This window comes from Hakea prostrata, chromosome 11 (assembly GCF_041222555.1).
Source record: "Hakea prostrata isolate BN-2017 chromosome 11, UWA_Hpros_2, whole genome shotgun sequence".
In the NCBI taxonomy this organism is placed as follows: domain Eukaryota; kingdom Viridiplantae; phylum Streptophyta; class Magnoliopsida; order Proteales; family Proteaceae; genus Hakea; species Hakea prostrata.
The window spans coordinates 4,005,885-4,021,802 of NC_142610.1; the positions used below are offsets into that span (position 1 = coordinate 4,005,885).

Consider the following 15,918-nt stretch of genomic DNA (forward strand, 5'->3'; position numbering starts at 1 on the left):
TTTTTCACAATACTCGGTTCCATTGTCACTGCGATGGACCTTCACAGTGCATTGAATTAAGCTTTAACCATATTATGAAAATCTTGAAAACATTGGAAAACTTCATTTTTTTGTTTTAAAAGATAAATCCATGTGGAGCGAGAATGACAATCAATAAAAGTAACAAAAAAACGATGGCCAATAATAGATATACGGCGACAAGGTCCACACACATCACTATGAATTAACATAAAATGAATATAACTTATATTATTATTATTAAAAGGCAAATAACTTGAATGAATCTGTTTAGCAAAAACACAAGCTTCACAAAAAAATTCTCTATGACAAGATGAGACTAAATTGGGGAAAAGTTTTCTCAGAGTTCCTATAGGGGGATGGCCTAGCCTACGATGCTACTGGTGGAGAGCTGACAGATTGACTTGATGAGGAGTAGCAAGCATAACAAAAGAAGAGGCTCAATTCTATTCCAACAAGTAGAGGCCGTTGTCTAGTTTACCACATTCAATCTCCTTCCCTGTTACTAGATTTTGAAAGACACAGTAGGAGGAAAAATATGTTACCGTACAATTCAAGTCGTTGGTAAGACTGCTAATGGAAAGAAGGTTAGTAGAAAAAGATGGAACATGTAAAACTGAGGACAAAGAAAGGGACGGTGAATGTTGTATGGTTCCCTTTCTAGCAATGGAAGAGTAAGAACCATCAGCTATACAGACCTTATTTTTCCCTAAGGTAGGTAAATAATTCAAGAAAAGAGAAGCAGAACCTGTCATATGGTCTGTCGCTCCAGCATCAATAATCCATGGAGTAAAAACTGAAGAAGCATGGAAGCCATTAAATACGGTACCTGAAGTAGCAAGGTAGGAATTCGAATGCGCAGTTGACGAGGCATTGGAAGAGGTAGTGGCAGCGGCAGCGGTAGCGGTAGACGACTGTAGAATGCGCCTTAGAGCAAGCAACTCTTCCTGGGAAAAACCGATATTTGAAGTAGGTGCGGTAGAAACAGTTTCTGAATAATGAGCCGTGGGTTTACCCTTCTTTTGAGCCCTTTTTTGTTCAAAATCTGTAGGTTTCCTATGTAATTTCTAGCATGTGGCTTTGGTATGATAGGGCTTCACACTTAAACCATATCTTTGACTGATTCTGTTTGGGACACCATACTCACACTTTGAAGAGCAGATTTTTCCACTATCTGGTTATGTAACATGGTCAGACGACAACTCTACTCACATTGAACAGGTGCATAGGATTGTTCCAATGTAGGAAATGGAAAGCGACTCAAAACCTGTACTCAAATCTAATCATACTCCACATTTAAGCCAGCCAAAAAATTATACACCCAAATTTTCTCGACATATTTCCTGTAGACAACCACATCATCAAGATTAGTCGCTTGGTAGTCACCATAATGGTTTAACTCTTGTCAGAGAAAGCGTAATTCAGCATAGTACTGGGCAACTGTCAGCTCTTTCTGTGTGGTCTCATGAAGTTTCTTTCGTAGCTCATGGATCTGCGCATCATTCCCTAGTTGTCCATAAGTCTCTTTGGTAGCCTTCCAAATCTGGGCTGCTGTATCCAACAATAAATATCCCCTAACTAGATTTGGATGCATGGAATTCAAGAGGAATGACATGATAAGAGAGTCGTGTGAAATCCACTTATTTTGAAGAATGCTAGCAGTCAAAGGTTTGGCTGTAGTGCCCATAATATGACCGACTAGAACTCTTCCAGTAATTGTCAAATAGGCAGAATGAGACCAGATCAAGTAATTGGTTCCATCGAACCTAACAGAGAGTGATGGAAGGTTGGGATAATTTTCATGACTTGTCGGAACTGCAGAAACATCCGGTGTAGTCATATCTTCAGTCCACTCACCAAGAACACCACCAAAATTTTTTTTGACAAACACGCTGAAAATTCTAATCAAACCTTTTGAAAAATTCTGATCAAACCTGCTGGAGAAAAATCTGATAAAACCTGCTGTTCTGCAGGTTGCAAACTGGTTCTAAAATATCCCAGGAAGGTGTAAGAGGTCAAAAAATATTTCTCTGAGCAGTGGTATTTTTCGGATTCAATGTTGCAGTAATTTTCTGATCGCATAAAACCTGCTGTTAGAAGAATCTGAAACATCACAGGAGGTGTAAAACTCCGAAATTTTTTTTCCGCATTGCAGTAGAGAAGGGAATAGCAGAAACAAAGGAAAAACGAAGGAGAAAGGAGGGGAGGAAGAAGCTGTTAATGGCAGAAACACAGCCAGAAAGAGAGCAGAGGCAGAAGAAGAAAGAAGGGAAAAAAAAAAAGAATTGATAGGCTAAAGAAAAAAAGAAGAAAGAAGAAAGAAGAAAGAGAAAAGAGAGAAGCAGGAAAAAAATAGAGTTTTTTCTTGGTGTTGTAGAACACAAGAGGAAGAAGAAACAAGGAGAAGGAGAGGAGAAAATGCTGGCTATGGTGGAAACAGAAAGACATAGAAAGCCGAGGCGGAAGAAAGAAAAGAAAAGAAAGAAAAGAAAAGAAAAGAAAAGAAAAGAAAATCGAGGAAGAAAGAGGCGGAAGAAAGAAAGAAGGAAAAAGAAAGAAAGAAAAAATTCCTCAGTTTTTCAATTCTAATTTAACTTGGCTTTGATGCCATGTGGAAATAATTGAATCCTTAGGTAATCAATGTGACCCCTAAGCTTCCTATTTATAATAATGTGAAATATACAAAGTTACATAATTACCCTCATTAACCAACTGAATAATAATAACTTGAACCACAACTTATAATTAAACCAACCCACAAATAAACCGAACCAACCAACACTTCATAATTTGTATTGTACCACTTAATAGACATGCGTGTCCATCTCAACAAATACAAAGGGTTGTAAATTGAATTAAAAGTACTTTAAATGTTTTATACAATCAAATGAAATGTTAAATAATATGATAGACGTAAACTAAATAACCAAAAAGAAACTTGTGTCAACATCTCCATTCAAATGTAAGATCAATTCCTCGGTGATCTATCCCCCGAGCTGTATGGTATTACTTTTGTCTCAGTCTTTGCCATGGATAGTGGACATACACCTCCTATGTCATATTGTTGGACTAACTATTTTGATTGTCAATAACTGCCCATCTATAGGTTTGATTGCCAGTCCAACATGGATATCCTATAACTACTGTAAGAGGATGATGATCCAATGGTCTCCATAGAATAACCCTACTGTGGCCCTGACCGGATGCTATGATTTAGGATCCTTATCCAAAAGATCAAGCACTCATGAGTTATGATCCATTCAGGTGGACAACAGTGTGTGAGTGTGGATCATTGGAAAATGATGGAGTAGGTAGCTGTAATGGAATCTGAGAGGCGGAAAGGCCTTGACACAGTAGGATAGGAAGATGGATTGCCTACTTCCTAGAAATGTGCATCGCGGAGAGTCGGAGACAAAGGATTAGGTAATACAACATGCTTAGATTTCCTGTCAACTGTAGTATAGCTAGGCTAACAGCCAAATTAGGGCAGGTTAGGGTTAGAATTGGAACCCAAGTCCTTATGAAATGGTCAAAGCAATCATATTTGTATCTACCAAGTTATGACCTGAACAGTGCGCAAGGGTCAAAACCTTATTGTAGTAAAAAAGGGTGGTACTCGATCGAATGGTTAACCAGGCAGTCGATAGCAGATCAACCGGCTCTTCCAACTGGTCGGTCCTAATTAGTTCGGGAATGGGACTCCTTATTACCTTAAATACCCCTTACTTGTCATCTTAAAACCCTACCTAAACACCTATTTTTAATTCATACTTTGGGAAGGAATCCAGAGTAGAAAGTGAACCTAGAGGCCTTGGATAATAAGGAAGACTACCACCTTGATGAAGAGACACCTAGGGCTGCTGAACTCAAGCAACATCTAAATCTAGGTTTGTCTTGCTATCTCTTCTTGTTCCCCTATCAATCTCGTCATTTTTAATGTTTTAACCCTAGAATTCATGAAATTCAAGCTCAGAATTAGGATGGAACATTTGGATTTAGGGATTGAACTTGATCTTCCCGTACTCCGTGGAGATTAATGAAGCTGCCTTGCTTTTCCCTTCTGTTTTCCTATCAAATTCAATGGGTTCTAAGGGTTCTAACTTCTAACCCTAGAATTCATTAAATAAAGTGTAGAATTATGGAGGGACCTGAGGGATCTAGAATAAGAGAATGTAGATGCATTCCTGTCAAGGGAAGGAAGGTGAAAGACATGATTAATGTAGTTTTGATCAATTTTCTCGAGTAGAACCCAATTGCCAATGACATAGCCAAGGAAACCTAATGATCTCTTCCCAATGTGGAAGGTATCCATGCCTGAAAGCTTTGAACAGAGGTGGTAGGACGGGAGGAACCTTCTTTAGAAGTCTGAGACCAAAAGAAGTTCAGCAACAGCAAGTGTCAATTGATTTGTGCCGGATGATCCAATTAACAGCCAATCGCTGGACATACATGATGAGGCCCACGGCCTCCAAAATGCTTGTCACACATCTACTGTCACTTATAACATTTGTCTAGGGCCAGAAACATAAGCTTGAGAAGGTTGCACAAGAGGTCTTGCACCAAACCAAGTAAACATACTCCAAAACCAAGGAGAGGGGTTATGTACGAGAATTAGGGCTATATTTCTTTATGAGATCGCATATCTTGATGTTCTATATAATGTTTGCATGATTAAATGTTATGGATTAATTCGTAATGGGCATCCATACACTAAGATTTATGGTGGTGGATGTGAAATTATGACAATGATTCTTGTTTAGAAACAAAAGATCTTGACAGGCTCTTCAATCTCAACACCAACTTCCTTGAAGAATGTTTAGACCCAAAAGATCTCTAAGACTGTGTGAGCCATAGCCTGATACTTTGCCTCGGCACTAAACCGAGCCGTTGTAATCTGCTTCTTACTCTTCCCAGTGACCTAATTCCCTCCAAGAAATGTATGGTAACCACTGGTGGATCTTTGATCATCTTGTGATCCTACCAATTGGCATCTAAGTAAGCACACAATTTCAGGTGTTTATTTCTTTTGTACACTAGTCCTTTTCTTGGAGCCTTCTTCAAGTACTGTAAGATCTAGATCATTGCATCCTAGTGCATAAATTGGCTGACAACACCTACAGCTATGATAAGTCTAGGCAAGTCATAGTGAGGTATATAAGTTTACCTATCAACTGCCTATATCTCTGAGGATTAGAGAAATCCTCACCGTCATCCTTAGTGAATTTGAGATGAGGATCCATGGGTGTATCCATTGGTTTACACTCAAGCATGTTGGTTTCAGTTAACAAGTTGACATACTTTTGCTGGGAAAGACTAATAACTTGGCTGCTTCCTAGAATTTCAATTCCGAGAAAATATTGCAAATGCCCCAAGTCCTTTATTTGAAACCGAGTACCAAGAAATGTCTTCACTTCCTTAATACTTGTAGTAATCACTTTCAGAAAGAATTATGTCATCTACATACACAATTGGTAACATAATTCCAGACTCTGTCTCGTGTACAAAGACAGAGTGATTTGAATAGCACTTAGAAAACCCCACTTTAGATAATACGGCATCTGAACTTTTCAAACCATGCTTTAGGGGACTGTTTAAGTCCTAAATTGATGTATGAAGTAAACATACTGTAATAGAATCCCCCCTTATGCAACAAACCTAGGAAGTTGCTCTATACACTCCTGTTCAGCCAAATATCCTTGTAAAAAGGCTTTTTTGACATCTAATTGATGGAGAGGCCATCCCAAGTTAGCCACCAAGGATAATAAAGTATGCACTGAATTCAAATGGGTTATTGGAGAGAAATTTTTTAAAAAAAAAATCTACATCACAAGTCTAGTTATACCCCTTTGCAACGAACCGCGCTTTAAGGTGCTCCATAGAACCATCAAAATTATATTTAATCCCAAATGTCTTACGACCTAGAACTAGATCTTTACCTGGAGGCTGATTCACAAGAGTCCCAAGCATTCCTAGAATGTAAAGCCTCAATATTAGATTCCATTGCAACTTTCCAACTTGGATCAAAGAGAGCTTCAAAGTATGTAGATGGAATAGTAACAGAAGACAAGGACATGGTAAGGCTACGGTAATGAGTTGACAAGTGAGACGTGGTAAGGCTACGGTAATGAGTTGACAAGTGAGACATAGTAACATAATGGGATACACAACATTTGACCGTTAAGAACCAGAACGTGTACCTTTCCTCAAAGCAATGGGAAGATCCTTAGGATTATCTGACATTGGAGTAGGATCTGTAGAAGAAGTGATATCGGTGGTTGTACCATCTGACTGTTTTTGTTTATTTTGTCGATGATAGACTTGCAATGGGGGAAATTAGACTTGCACCTCGTTCAGACTTGGAAATATAGGAGGGTTGTCTAGGTCTCCAGAGGGATGCTCAAAACATTCCGTTGTTTCCTTGGGCGCTCCAACAGTTCGAGCAGTCTCAATTGAAAATGGCCCAACTACAGTTGGGGGGGGGGGGTCAAACTTGTCATCTTCAGACAACTAGTTAGTATCATAATATGGAGTATCTTCAAAGAAAGTAACGTTAAATGTGACAAATTGATGCTTTATTATAGGATAAAAAAATTTGTATCCGTTTTGAAACTGAGAATAACTTAGAAAAATACACTTATGAGCCTTGGCCGAAAACTATCTTTTGGTTGAGGCAAAACATGTGCATAACATACACAATGAAAGACTTTGGTTGAGATGGAAAATACGGGTTACTATGGATAGAGAACATGAAACGGTATCTCATTTTGCAAAAATTAAGATGGCATTCGATTTATCAAAGTACATGCTGTACGTATAACATTGCACCAATACTGTCGAGGATCACTCATATGGAGCATAAAGACCTTGCTACTTCTAACAAATGCCTATGTTTCCATTGACCACACCATTTTGTTGTGGTGTCTATGAACAACTGGATTGATGATGAATTACTTTAGTAGAAGTGTAGAACATAAGTTGGAAATCTTATTTTGCATATACTCTTAAGGCATTATCAATATGAAAAATCTTGACAAATGTACTGAATTGAGTAGAAACTTCAGCCAAAAAATTTATAATTATTGTAGAAGTTTTGTTCCAATCCTTTATTAGAAATAAATAGGTAAATGTGGAAAAGTTGTCCACAAAAATAATAAAATGCTGAAAACTAAATTGATTGGGAATGTGTCAAGGCCCCCAAATATTTGAATGAACTAAAGAAAACAAACTTATACTTCTAGATTTAGTCATGGCAGGAAAACTTGTCCTACAATGTTTTCCTAACTCACATGTCTCACAATTTATTGGAGTAACATTTTTACAATTAGGTACTACCAACCTAAGCCTACTAGGAGAAGGGTGTTCCAAACATCACCAATAATGCCAATCCAACAGAGATACATTGTATGCCTTCACAGCAGAAGAATTAACGTTCGGTAGAGTACACTCTATCTTTTTCAATTCCTCTACCAATCCTCCTTTTACTCTGAAGATGCTGAAATTCAAAAAAGGATGGGTAGAACATTACAAAACAATGTAAAACTTTGGCAATATGCCTCACAAATTAATGGGAAATTTTAGAATATATAAGACAAAGGAATGCTTTGCCAACTGCAGACGACTTCTCCGCTTTGGCCATAACAAGAGGGCTAGGGTTAGGAGACTTAGAAAATTCTGAAAATAGGGAAGAGGTATCCGTAATATGCCCGGAGGCCCAAGAGTCTAGAATCCAGAAACCCGGAGCATAAGAGTCGATAGATATACTTGTTTGAGTGAGATTGGGAGTGGATGTACTTTGGCTTTACTCCAACTGTGAGCTTCTGCAGAACTTCTGAATTCATCAAGGAGCATTAATTCAACAGGATTCAAACTAGAAGGATTAACCGTAGGAAGACTATCTTCAGCATGTCAAGAAGAATGGGAACCATCAGGAACAACTTGTTGGAGGGACGCAAACGAACAACCTTTCAAGTCATGGCCGAATGAAGAGCAAAGCGCACAGTGAGAAGGGATCCAGTCATAGACTATGACTTGGTTATACTTGAGACCAAATCATCGGTGATGGTGATGAGAGACAGAAGGTCCTTGGAGGCAGAGAAGTCCACACAAATTCTCGCATAGTAGAGCCAAGACATGTTAAGGGTTCTTGCATCAGTTCGGATAGGTTTTCCAAGAGCAGAGCCAGTGCGGCTAAGGTAGTCTAAGTTCTAGAATTTGAGCGGGAGACCTGGCAAATTGATCCACAAGGGAAGGAAGCTGAAGTTGACTTTGCAAAGAGGAAGTGAGGGGGTCCAGGGTTTGAGAAATAATGGAGATTTCCCACAAACCAGGGAGACCCTTCGAGAGCATAGGAACAACAGTCAGGGGAGTCAAACTTGAACAAGAAGATACCTGCATCAATAAGGTGAGTATCCAAGATACCTTGAGCTTTCCATTGTTTGGTGAGAGACGATTTTATGAGTCTTAGGGGGGGGGGGGAAGGGCCAAGGATTGTAGAATTCCATCGGCGAATACCATAAGCAGTGAAGTCAGAGAGGCAGTGAGCTGAAGGGTTGGGGCCATCGGAGATAGGAGGGATGTAGGTAAGGTCAAGATCAGAATTATTAGAGGGCTGGTGGGTGGAAAGGGAATTCCAAGGTTTATCAGGGGAGATGGAGGAAGGTTGGCTCGAGGAAGAGGATGGAATAGTATGGTGAGAAGGGGGGCAGGGTGTGGGGTCATCAGAAGAGGGATTACCGGAGGAAGTATGGGAGGCCATGGGAGTTAGAGATGGGTTACCGGAGGGGACAGGGGTTACTGGAGGGGTTCATCCTTTACTGGAGGGGATGGGGCAGGTGTCTGCAACTTGATACCCTATTTCTTTCTTTTTAGGGTTGCTGTTTCTTCAGGTGGTGGGGAGATCTTGGTGTTTCTTTTTCATTTTGTTAATGTCTCTGCTTTAGGGTTTGGAATTAATTTAGTAAGGTTTTGTTGAAAAATGGGTGGTCCCTGTTTTGACTCAGAGGAGGGTTCTTTGTATACACAAATGGCTGTCCAAAATATTATTTGATTGATAAAATATTAAATTGTTGAGGCTTTTCTGTTTCCGCTAAGTACTTGGGAATCTCTCCATGAGCTTAGTTTATGGGTTCTGATCTACTCTATTGACAATGTAATTTGGGTTTTGATGACTGTTTTATTCTGATTCAATGTGTAGAACCTGGTTGTTTTCTTGTGGGAGCATCATCACTTAGTAGTTATGCTTCATTTCTGCATGGTACTTCTTAGTTTTGCATGCTGATTTTTTGTCAGAATATCTCTGCCTATTGTGGTTGATGATTTTGATGTTTCCTTCATTTCCAGATGATGTAGCTCTGTAGGAGCTTTGTCAACCTTGGCACGGGACCTGCTCTGCACTTACTTCACAATTGCTGTTGGTAACTCAATATCTGTCTTCTTTTTATATTTCATTGAGCCATGTCACCAATGGAAAACTCAGCAACTGTTTTGGATCTTTGTTCAGCGTCGAGCAGTTCAATGGCATCTATATTTCCCAAGGCAGTTGAATATCAGATACACATTTGTCCTTGAATATTACAAAATTTTAGATGCATGTTTGTCAAGGTGACCCAAGATGTTAGAGGGGCAGTAAGGCAACAAAGCGCCCATGTGTTCTGCAATTGACAGATGATAGTCTTGTATAACTAACTATGTTCATGTGCAACATAGAAGCCAGATGATATAATGATGCTGCTACTGACATAATATGAGAAACTGACATACAATGGATTTTTTTTAAGGATATGATATAAGTATATTCATGAAAGAAGTATAAAATGAACATGAATCAACCTGTAAATTGTGAAGAGTTGTAGACCGATACATGATAAGGGTTCTGTCACAAGGCCTAGCTAGGGTGATATCTCCATGGTGTCTAAGGCGATACGAAATCATTACAGGTGATTGGTCACTCTTTTTCCATCACACTCACCTTCAACCACAAGAAAATGACACTGTGAGGCCTGTTAGTCATATGTTTATCAGTAATCTTAGGTATTGAATGAACAAATACACAAGTTGTAACCCTATATTTTAGATGTATGACTGAGAAGCTGAAAATATCAGGAGAAAATTAATTATTTGCAAACCGTTTATTGTTTTATTCTTAAGGTGATTTTTAAAAACTTTGTGGCGTCTTACAAGTTCTAGCTGCCATTGCACTGTCATTTGTACCATTTTCTGATTCTCATTCTGAATTGATCTCTGTGATTGTTTAACCCTATGAGAGAATTGAATTGATTTTCTTGAATGATAACTATTAAACCTATGTTATGGTTGCAATTTGTTTGATGGAGAATTAGGAGCTCTCCTGTACCTGAGAGTAGATGCAGGTCGATCATAAACTAGCAAAGCCAGCGAGAGATTGATTGCAAGAGGATAGTATATGTGGTATCACCTCACTCGAATTAGCTTCCAATCCATGACATACATGACTGTTTAAAGCAATTAATCAATTTCCTACCATGTCTATAATTCTTTTTTAATATTAAATATACATAACACCATTTGATTTGCTGTGTCAAAGGCATGATATATCATATCTTATCAATGCTCATTAAGACCTACTTAAATGAAACATGTTTTGGTTATATTCTGTCTCAAGTGGGTTCCTTTCCTGAATGTGTAGTGTGACGAACAGCGCATTAGCATAGAGTTATTCCAATCCCAATTCCCATGTCTTGCCTATCCGATCTAATGGTTTATACTGCCTCACACCATTCCCTTTCTTACCCGTTTGCTTTTATGTATCTTGATGAGGAAAAGAGTGAAGAGAAATTCTTAATCTATTCTTTCCACCCTGTTTAGTGTCATTCATATCCTATGGAAGTGAAGAACAAATAATAATGTCATGAAACTTCATGCAGCCCCAATACAACAGCTCATTTTGGCATCAAAAGAGAGAATTGATATCGTTTAATTTCTCGGGTCAACCGGATTAGTCAAAACCTAAGTGATAAAAATACTTGAAAGACGAAAAGAGTCCGGATCCTCTCCACTAGGGTGCACCCTGCACCCGAAATTTTGTCTCATAACCCACCTGACAATAGGTGGGCCCAGAATACCTGTGTCAAGTATGAGGAAATCTAAATCCAGATGAGAAATACGTGTTTCTTGTCTTCTGAGTGCCTCTGTCAGATAGGTCTAAGACATAAAATTGAGCGGGAATCGCATGTTTCTTGCCCTCTTTTTTCTGGTACATTCTTGCCCACTTAATAAAACAATATTCAAAGCGAAATTCTTGAGCCAAAATAGAAAGCAAAGGGCCCTTATCTTTTTTTTTTATTCTATTCATGGCTTAAGGCAAGAACAATATAAAGATTGCAAAAGCAGATGCTATGATGATGTAGTATGGAAGAGTAACTAGGGACAATCAGTTCTAACCCAAAAAAAAAAAAAAAAAAAAAAAAAAAAAGAGAGAAAATAGGGACAATCAGTTGATGAATTACTTGGTTAACTGCAAATCGTTTGATGGGTATTTATGAGAAGATGAGTCTATCAAACGGTTTTCGGGTGTAATATAGACGAGAGAGCAAAGCACAAGATTTCCTTTAGTGAGGGCCACCACTGATGATGATGATACATTGCTGACTCTGGAATTCCAGGTTGCCATTTACGATCATCTTCAGGAACACAGTTCTTGGAAATTCCTTATAAATGTCTTAGTACTGCATCTGATCAATCTACAATCTGTGAATATTTGTGAATTTGACATTAGTGAGAGAGGTGATTCTGAGAAAACCATGGATCCTGAGCTCTACTGGGCTGCTAGGAAAGGTGCTATTACCCAGTTAAAACTAGTCCACGGCCCCCCCATTGTTGATCAGCAAGCAACACAGTCAATGTCGAACTCGGCACTGCATATTGCTCTGTACCATAGACGGGAGAATTTTGCGAGGGAGCTCTGCAACCAGTATCCGTCGCTCGTCACTCTGCCAAACGACCATGGAGACACTCCATTGCACTTGGTGGCGAGGAATGGAAATGAAGATCTAGCTAGATTTCTCATCTCAAAAATAAGCCCAGATGTTGAATGTGCAGCTGGGAATCTGAGAATGAGAAACAATGATAATTTCACGCCTTTGCATGAGGCCGTTCGAAGCCAAAATATTAAAGTGGCGAAGTCGTTGATGGAGGCTGATTGCAGTTGGCCAACTTACGACAATGATGCTGACAAATCTCTGCTATACTTAGCCGCTAAATCTGGAGAGCTAGCTATGGTCAAGTTGATCTTAGAGAAGGCATCAACATATGATGGCTCCAAGGGTGAAAAAGCCTTGCATGAAGCTGCAGCCAACCATCATTTTGGTAAACTTTCTTTCGATCCTTCTCTCTACCAAAATTTTCAGATATTTAAGTCTTGAATCAGGGGTTTGATGACCAATTCTCTGTTTCAGATATTGTGGAAGAAATTTCAAAAAAGAAAATACAACTCATCAATGAGGCAGATGAAAATGGAAAAACTCCTCTCCACCATGCAGCGAAATTTGGGCATGAACCTATTATAAAGAAATTGATAGAGAACTACCCAGATAGTGCATTTCATTTGGACAACCAAGGTCACTCTCCACTTCACATTGCAGTAAAGAGATCCCATCTCAAAGTTGTTAGCCAGCTGATTAAACATTGCCCAGATTGTATAGAACAGGAAAGCAAGGATGAAGAGACCGTTCTTCATTTTGCAGCGAAAAGTGGAAAGTTGAGAACGGTGATGTATACTGTGGAGACGTTGGGTCTTAAAAGATTGTTGAACCAGCCAGACGTTCATGGAAATACACCTTTCCATGTATCTGCAGAACTCTCCTGTTCCAGGATATTTTTTTATTTTGCATTTGATGCAAGGGTGGATCATGCAGCAATTAACAACGAAAAGGAAACAGCTTTTGAAATTCAACAAAAGCAACCTCGAAACTCAGTTTTTTCAACGGTACGTATGTTTTCAATCGAAAAGCCAGCGTCTCTTTAAATTCTTGTTAGTTTTTACAGCGGGTGGTGTTGCTGTAATCTGATTGATCTCAACACTGATACCCATGCATGCAGTCTAGCTGGAAATTACATCTACGTGAAACAAATATTTGATCCATTTTTAAAAAGAGTTTCACTGTATTTTTGTGATATATGAGCCTAAAGGAAGTGAGAGAACCCTATTCTCCATTGATGGTGAAAATCAAACCTCATTTTTCATAGTAATAAATGTGATTGATTGTTGGTAATTTCAATCTTTTGGTTGCAGTTGTCGTACTTGTGGGTGAAATTTATAGGACCACAAAGTTGGCGACAATGGGTAACGAAGCTTGATAAAGAAGAGGTTAACCCAGCAACCATTAAACAGCACGAGAAAAATGCAAATACTCTAGGGCTAGTTGCAACGCTTATTGCCACTGTTACCTTTGCAGCTGCTTTACAAGTACCTGGTGGATTCAGCAGTGGTGGTGATAACAGATCAGTTCCAGGAATGGCTACTCTTGAAGGAGACCTATTCTTTGATGATTTTATGATAGCTGATACCATAGCAATGGGGTTCTCCTTAACAGCTATGTTTCTCATTCTCTTTTCCACCTACTTTAGTAACAAGAAATTTGTCCACTTCGTGGTGGCTGCCAGGGTCTTGACCATCTTGTCATTTCTTTCAACTGGGATGGCTTTCATGCAAGGTGTGGCCGCAGTGTTGCCAGGTGGTAATTTCAAGAATCTCATCACTCGTGGATTTGGAATTGCAGTTTGGTGTCCATATATTTTTGCAGTTACTGGGTTTTTCACATTTTTTTACCCTTTGGTGGTTCCTACGGCTATACTTGTTTTCCAGTCAATCCCACATAATCTTAGGGAAAGGGTATGGATTTCCAAATTTGCTGCAATTATTTGTGGCCTTTACTATTGAGAATATATGCTGAAGCCTCGTGCACAGGGTGCTTTTGTTGTGTCATAAATGGCTTCAAGCATATGCTTTCAAAAATCAATAAAGCTTTGTGTGAGTTTTTTGTGTGTGCAGAAGGTGAATTCATTGTCGTTACTTCTATTCCTTTGTCTATTTTTCATAAGGCTACTAATTGTATATATATTGGGTGGTATTTCTTTAGTTCAAATATATAAATAAGTCCGTCTAGGATTATGAAAAACATCAGTAACTCCCGTGAGTTTCTGTTAATTACCAAAACAATTCAGAAGAAACACAGATAAGACAAGATCTATGTGGTTTACTTGGAGACTAATTATACGTCCATGATCGAATAATGGAAAATTTTCATTATGAAGAAGAAGAGATATAATTCTAGTCGCCTTCTATCCCTTTCAACTTTTTGAAAGTTTGTAAATATAAAAATAGGTGAAACCCATACTTACAAACAAAAACACCAAAATGTTCATAGTATACCAAAACACCCAAAATAACAAGAGAGAATCTTCAAACAATATGGAACCAACAACAATTTTTTTCGAAGAGTTGTGTTTGTGCAACCTAAGGGGTGATTAGGTTGCAACTAGTGGATTGTCCCAATTTTTCAGTTTAATTGCAACTACAAGACAAATTGTAAATTTCAATGAAATTAAAAAATAACAATCAACCACAATACAAGTATTTTATAGTTCGACCTTGCAAGTCAACGTTTACTCCTCTCTTGGCCTCAAGAGAGTTTTCCATTAGTGATTATCTTTCAATACAATGAGTAGAGATCAAACCCTTTACAATCTTTGTAATGGGGGCAATAGCACATTTTACAATCTTTGTTTATTCTAGGGCAAGAGCACCATCTCAATCTTGGTTCATGTGCAAGAGCACCAAAACAATCTTTGTTCACGAGCAAGAGTACCCAAAATCAATTCTAATATACTTAGACTAGAATTGAAGAAACATAGTACAATAGGTGGTTAGAGATTACCTAATAAGGGGTGTAACACTTTACCCCATGTGTGAGTGTGATGCAATGAGAGTTTGTATGTCCAAATGATATGATTTGCACCACCAATAACCTTCTAATAAAAAGCCTTCAATCACTTCAAGCTTTGCTCCAATGAGCTTGCTTAAACCCCTTGGTATGTTCTTCAAGGATGGAGTAAGGGTGAGAGGCAAAACAAATGTTTTCTTGTAATTTGAGAGCTCAAGAGTGTTTGGAGAGTAGTTGATCAATTGGCAAGGTTCTAGGTCTCAAATGAGGTAAATTGGGATTATATAGATGGCCTTTGAGTGCCTTAGTCTAATTACCAACGGATAGAAAATGGATAGATTTTAGTCCAAATTTCAGTCTAGACGGACGAATGTTTGACTCAGATGGACGTCCGTTTGAAAATATAGCCGTTTAAAATATAGCCATTGTAGAATTTTAAGCCAGATGGACGTTCGTTTGACCAGACGGATTTCCATCTAATCAGGTGAAAATCCCGTATGAGCTTTTGTGACTAGACAGATGACCGTTGGATCAGATGGACGTCCATTTGAAGCACAGAGTGCACATTTAGGTGCATACGGGGACTTGATTAGGTTTTTGGTATTTCTAACCAACCCTAAACCTCATACACTCTCGTAACATGTCCTAGGTAAGTTTAATGACATGATATGTGTATAATTGAGTACAATTACATATGAATGTATATGAAGTGACTTAAGTCCTAATTTGCTAAGTCTTCTTACTTGAGCTTGAGTTGATGATCATTGATGTTCTTGAGTCTTCTTTTACTCCATTCATCATGCTCATCTTGACTAGACTTCATGTCCATCTTGGCTTGGTTTTGGTCTTGGTCTTGACTTGGGCTTAGGCATTTGGCATTGAGTTGGATTTGGTCCACTTACTCTCATATTGAACTAGACAATCACAACTTAATAAGACATTAGTAATTCATGTTTGTTGTCATAAAAAATAATGGAGGCTG

At 38.6% G+C, this 15,918-nt stretch overlaps 3 protein-coding genes across 11 annotated transcripts in view; 2 read left to right on the forward strand and 1 right to left on the reverse strand.

Moving 5' to 3' along the window:
* Positions 1-10,500, forward strand: part of EMB1270 (Pentatricopeptide repeat (PPR) superfamily protein) — a 28,563-nt gene extending 18,063 nt beyond the window's left edge. For 4 of the 9 annotated variants that reach the window (XM_089139565.1, XM_089139564.1, XM_089139562.1 and 1 more), the window contains one exon: positions 9,358-10,500. The gene's annotated coding sequence lies outside the window, so the exon portion shown is untranslated. The remainder of the gene's footprint in view (positions 1-9,357) is intronic. The other 5 variants (XM_089139571.1, XM_089139572.1, XM_089139569.1 and 2 more) reach the window with 4 other exon arrangements.
* Positions 1,424-1,858, reverse strand: LOC148999640 (uncharacterized). Its single transcript, XM_089140332.1, has one exon. It carries the CDS (start codon positions 1,856-1,858, stop codon positions 1,424-1,426), a length of 435 nt encoding a protein of 144 aa, XP_088996458.1.
* Positions 10,501-11,760: 1,260 nt separating the features above from the next.
* LOC148999641 (protein ACCELERATED CELL DEATH 6-like) lies at positions 11,761-14,036 on the forward strand. Its single transcript, XM_089140460.1, has 3 exons — positions 11,761-12,360; positions 12,450-12,979; positions 13,286-14,036. Exons 1-3 carry the CDS (start codon positions 11,796-11,798, stop codon positions 13,931-13,933), a joined length of 1,743 nt encoding a protein of 580 aa, XP_088996586.1. The 5' UTR covers positions 11,761-11,795; the 3' UTR covers positions 13,934-14,036.
* The last annotated feature ends 1,882 nt before the right edge of the window (positions 14,037-15,918 follow it).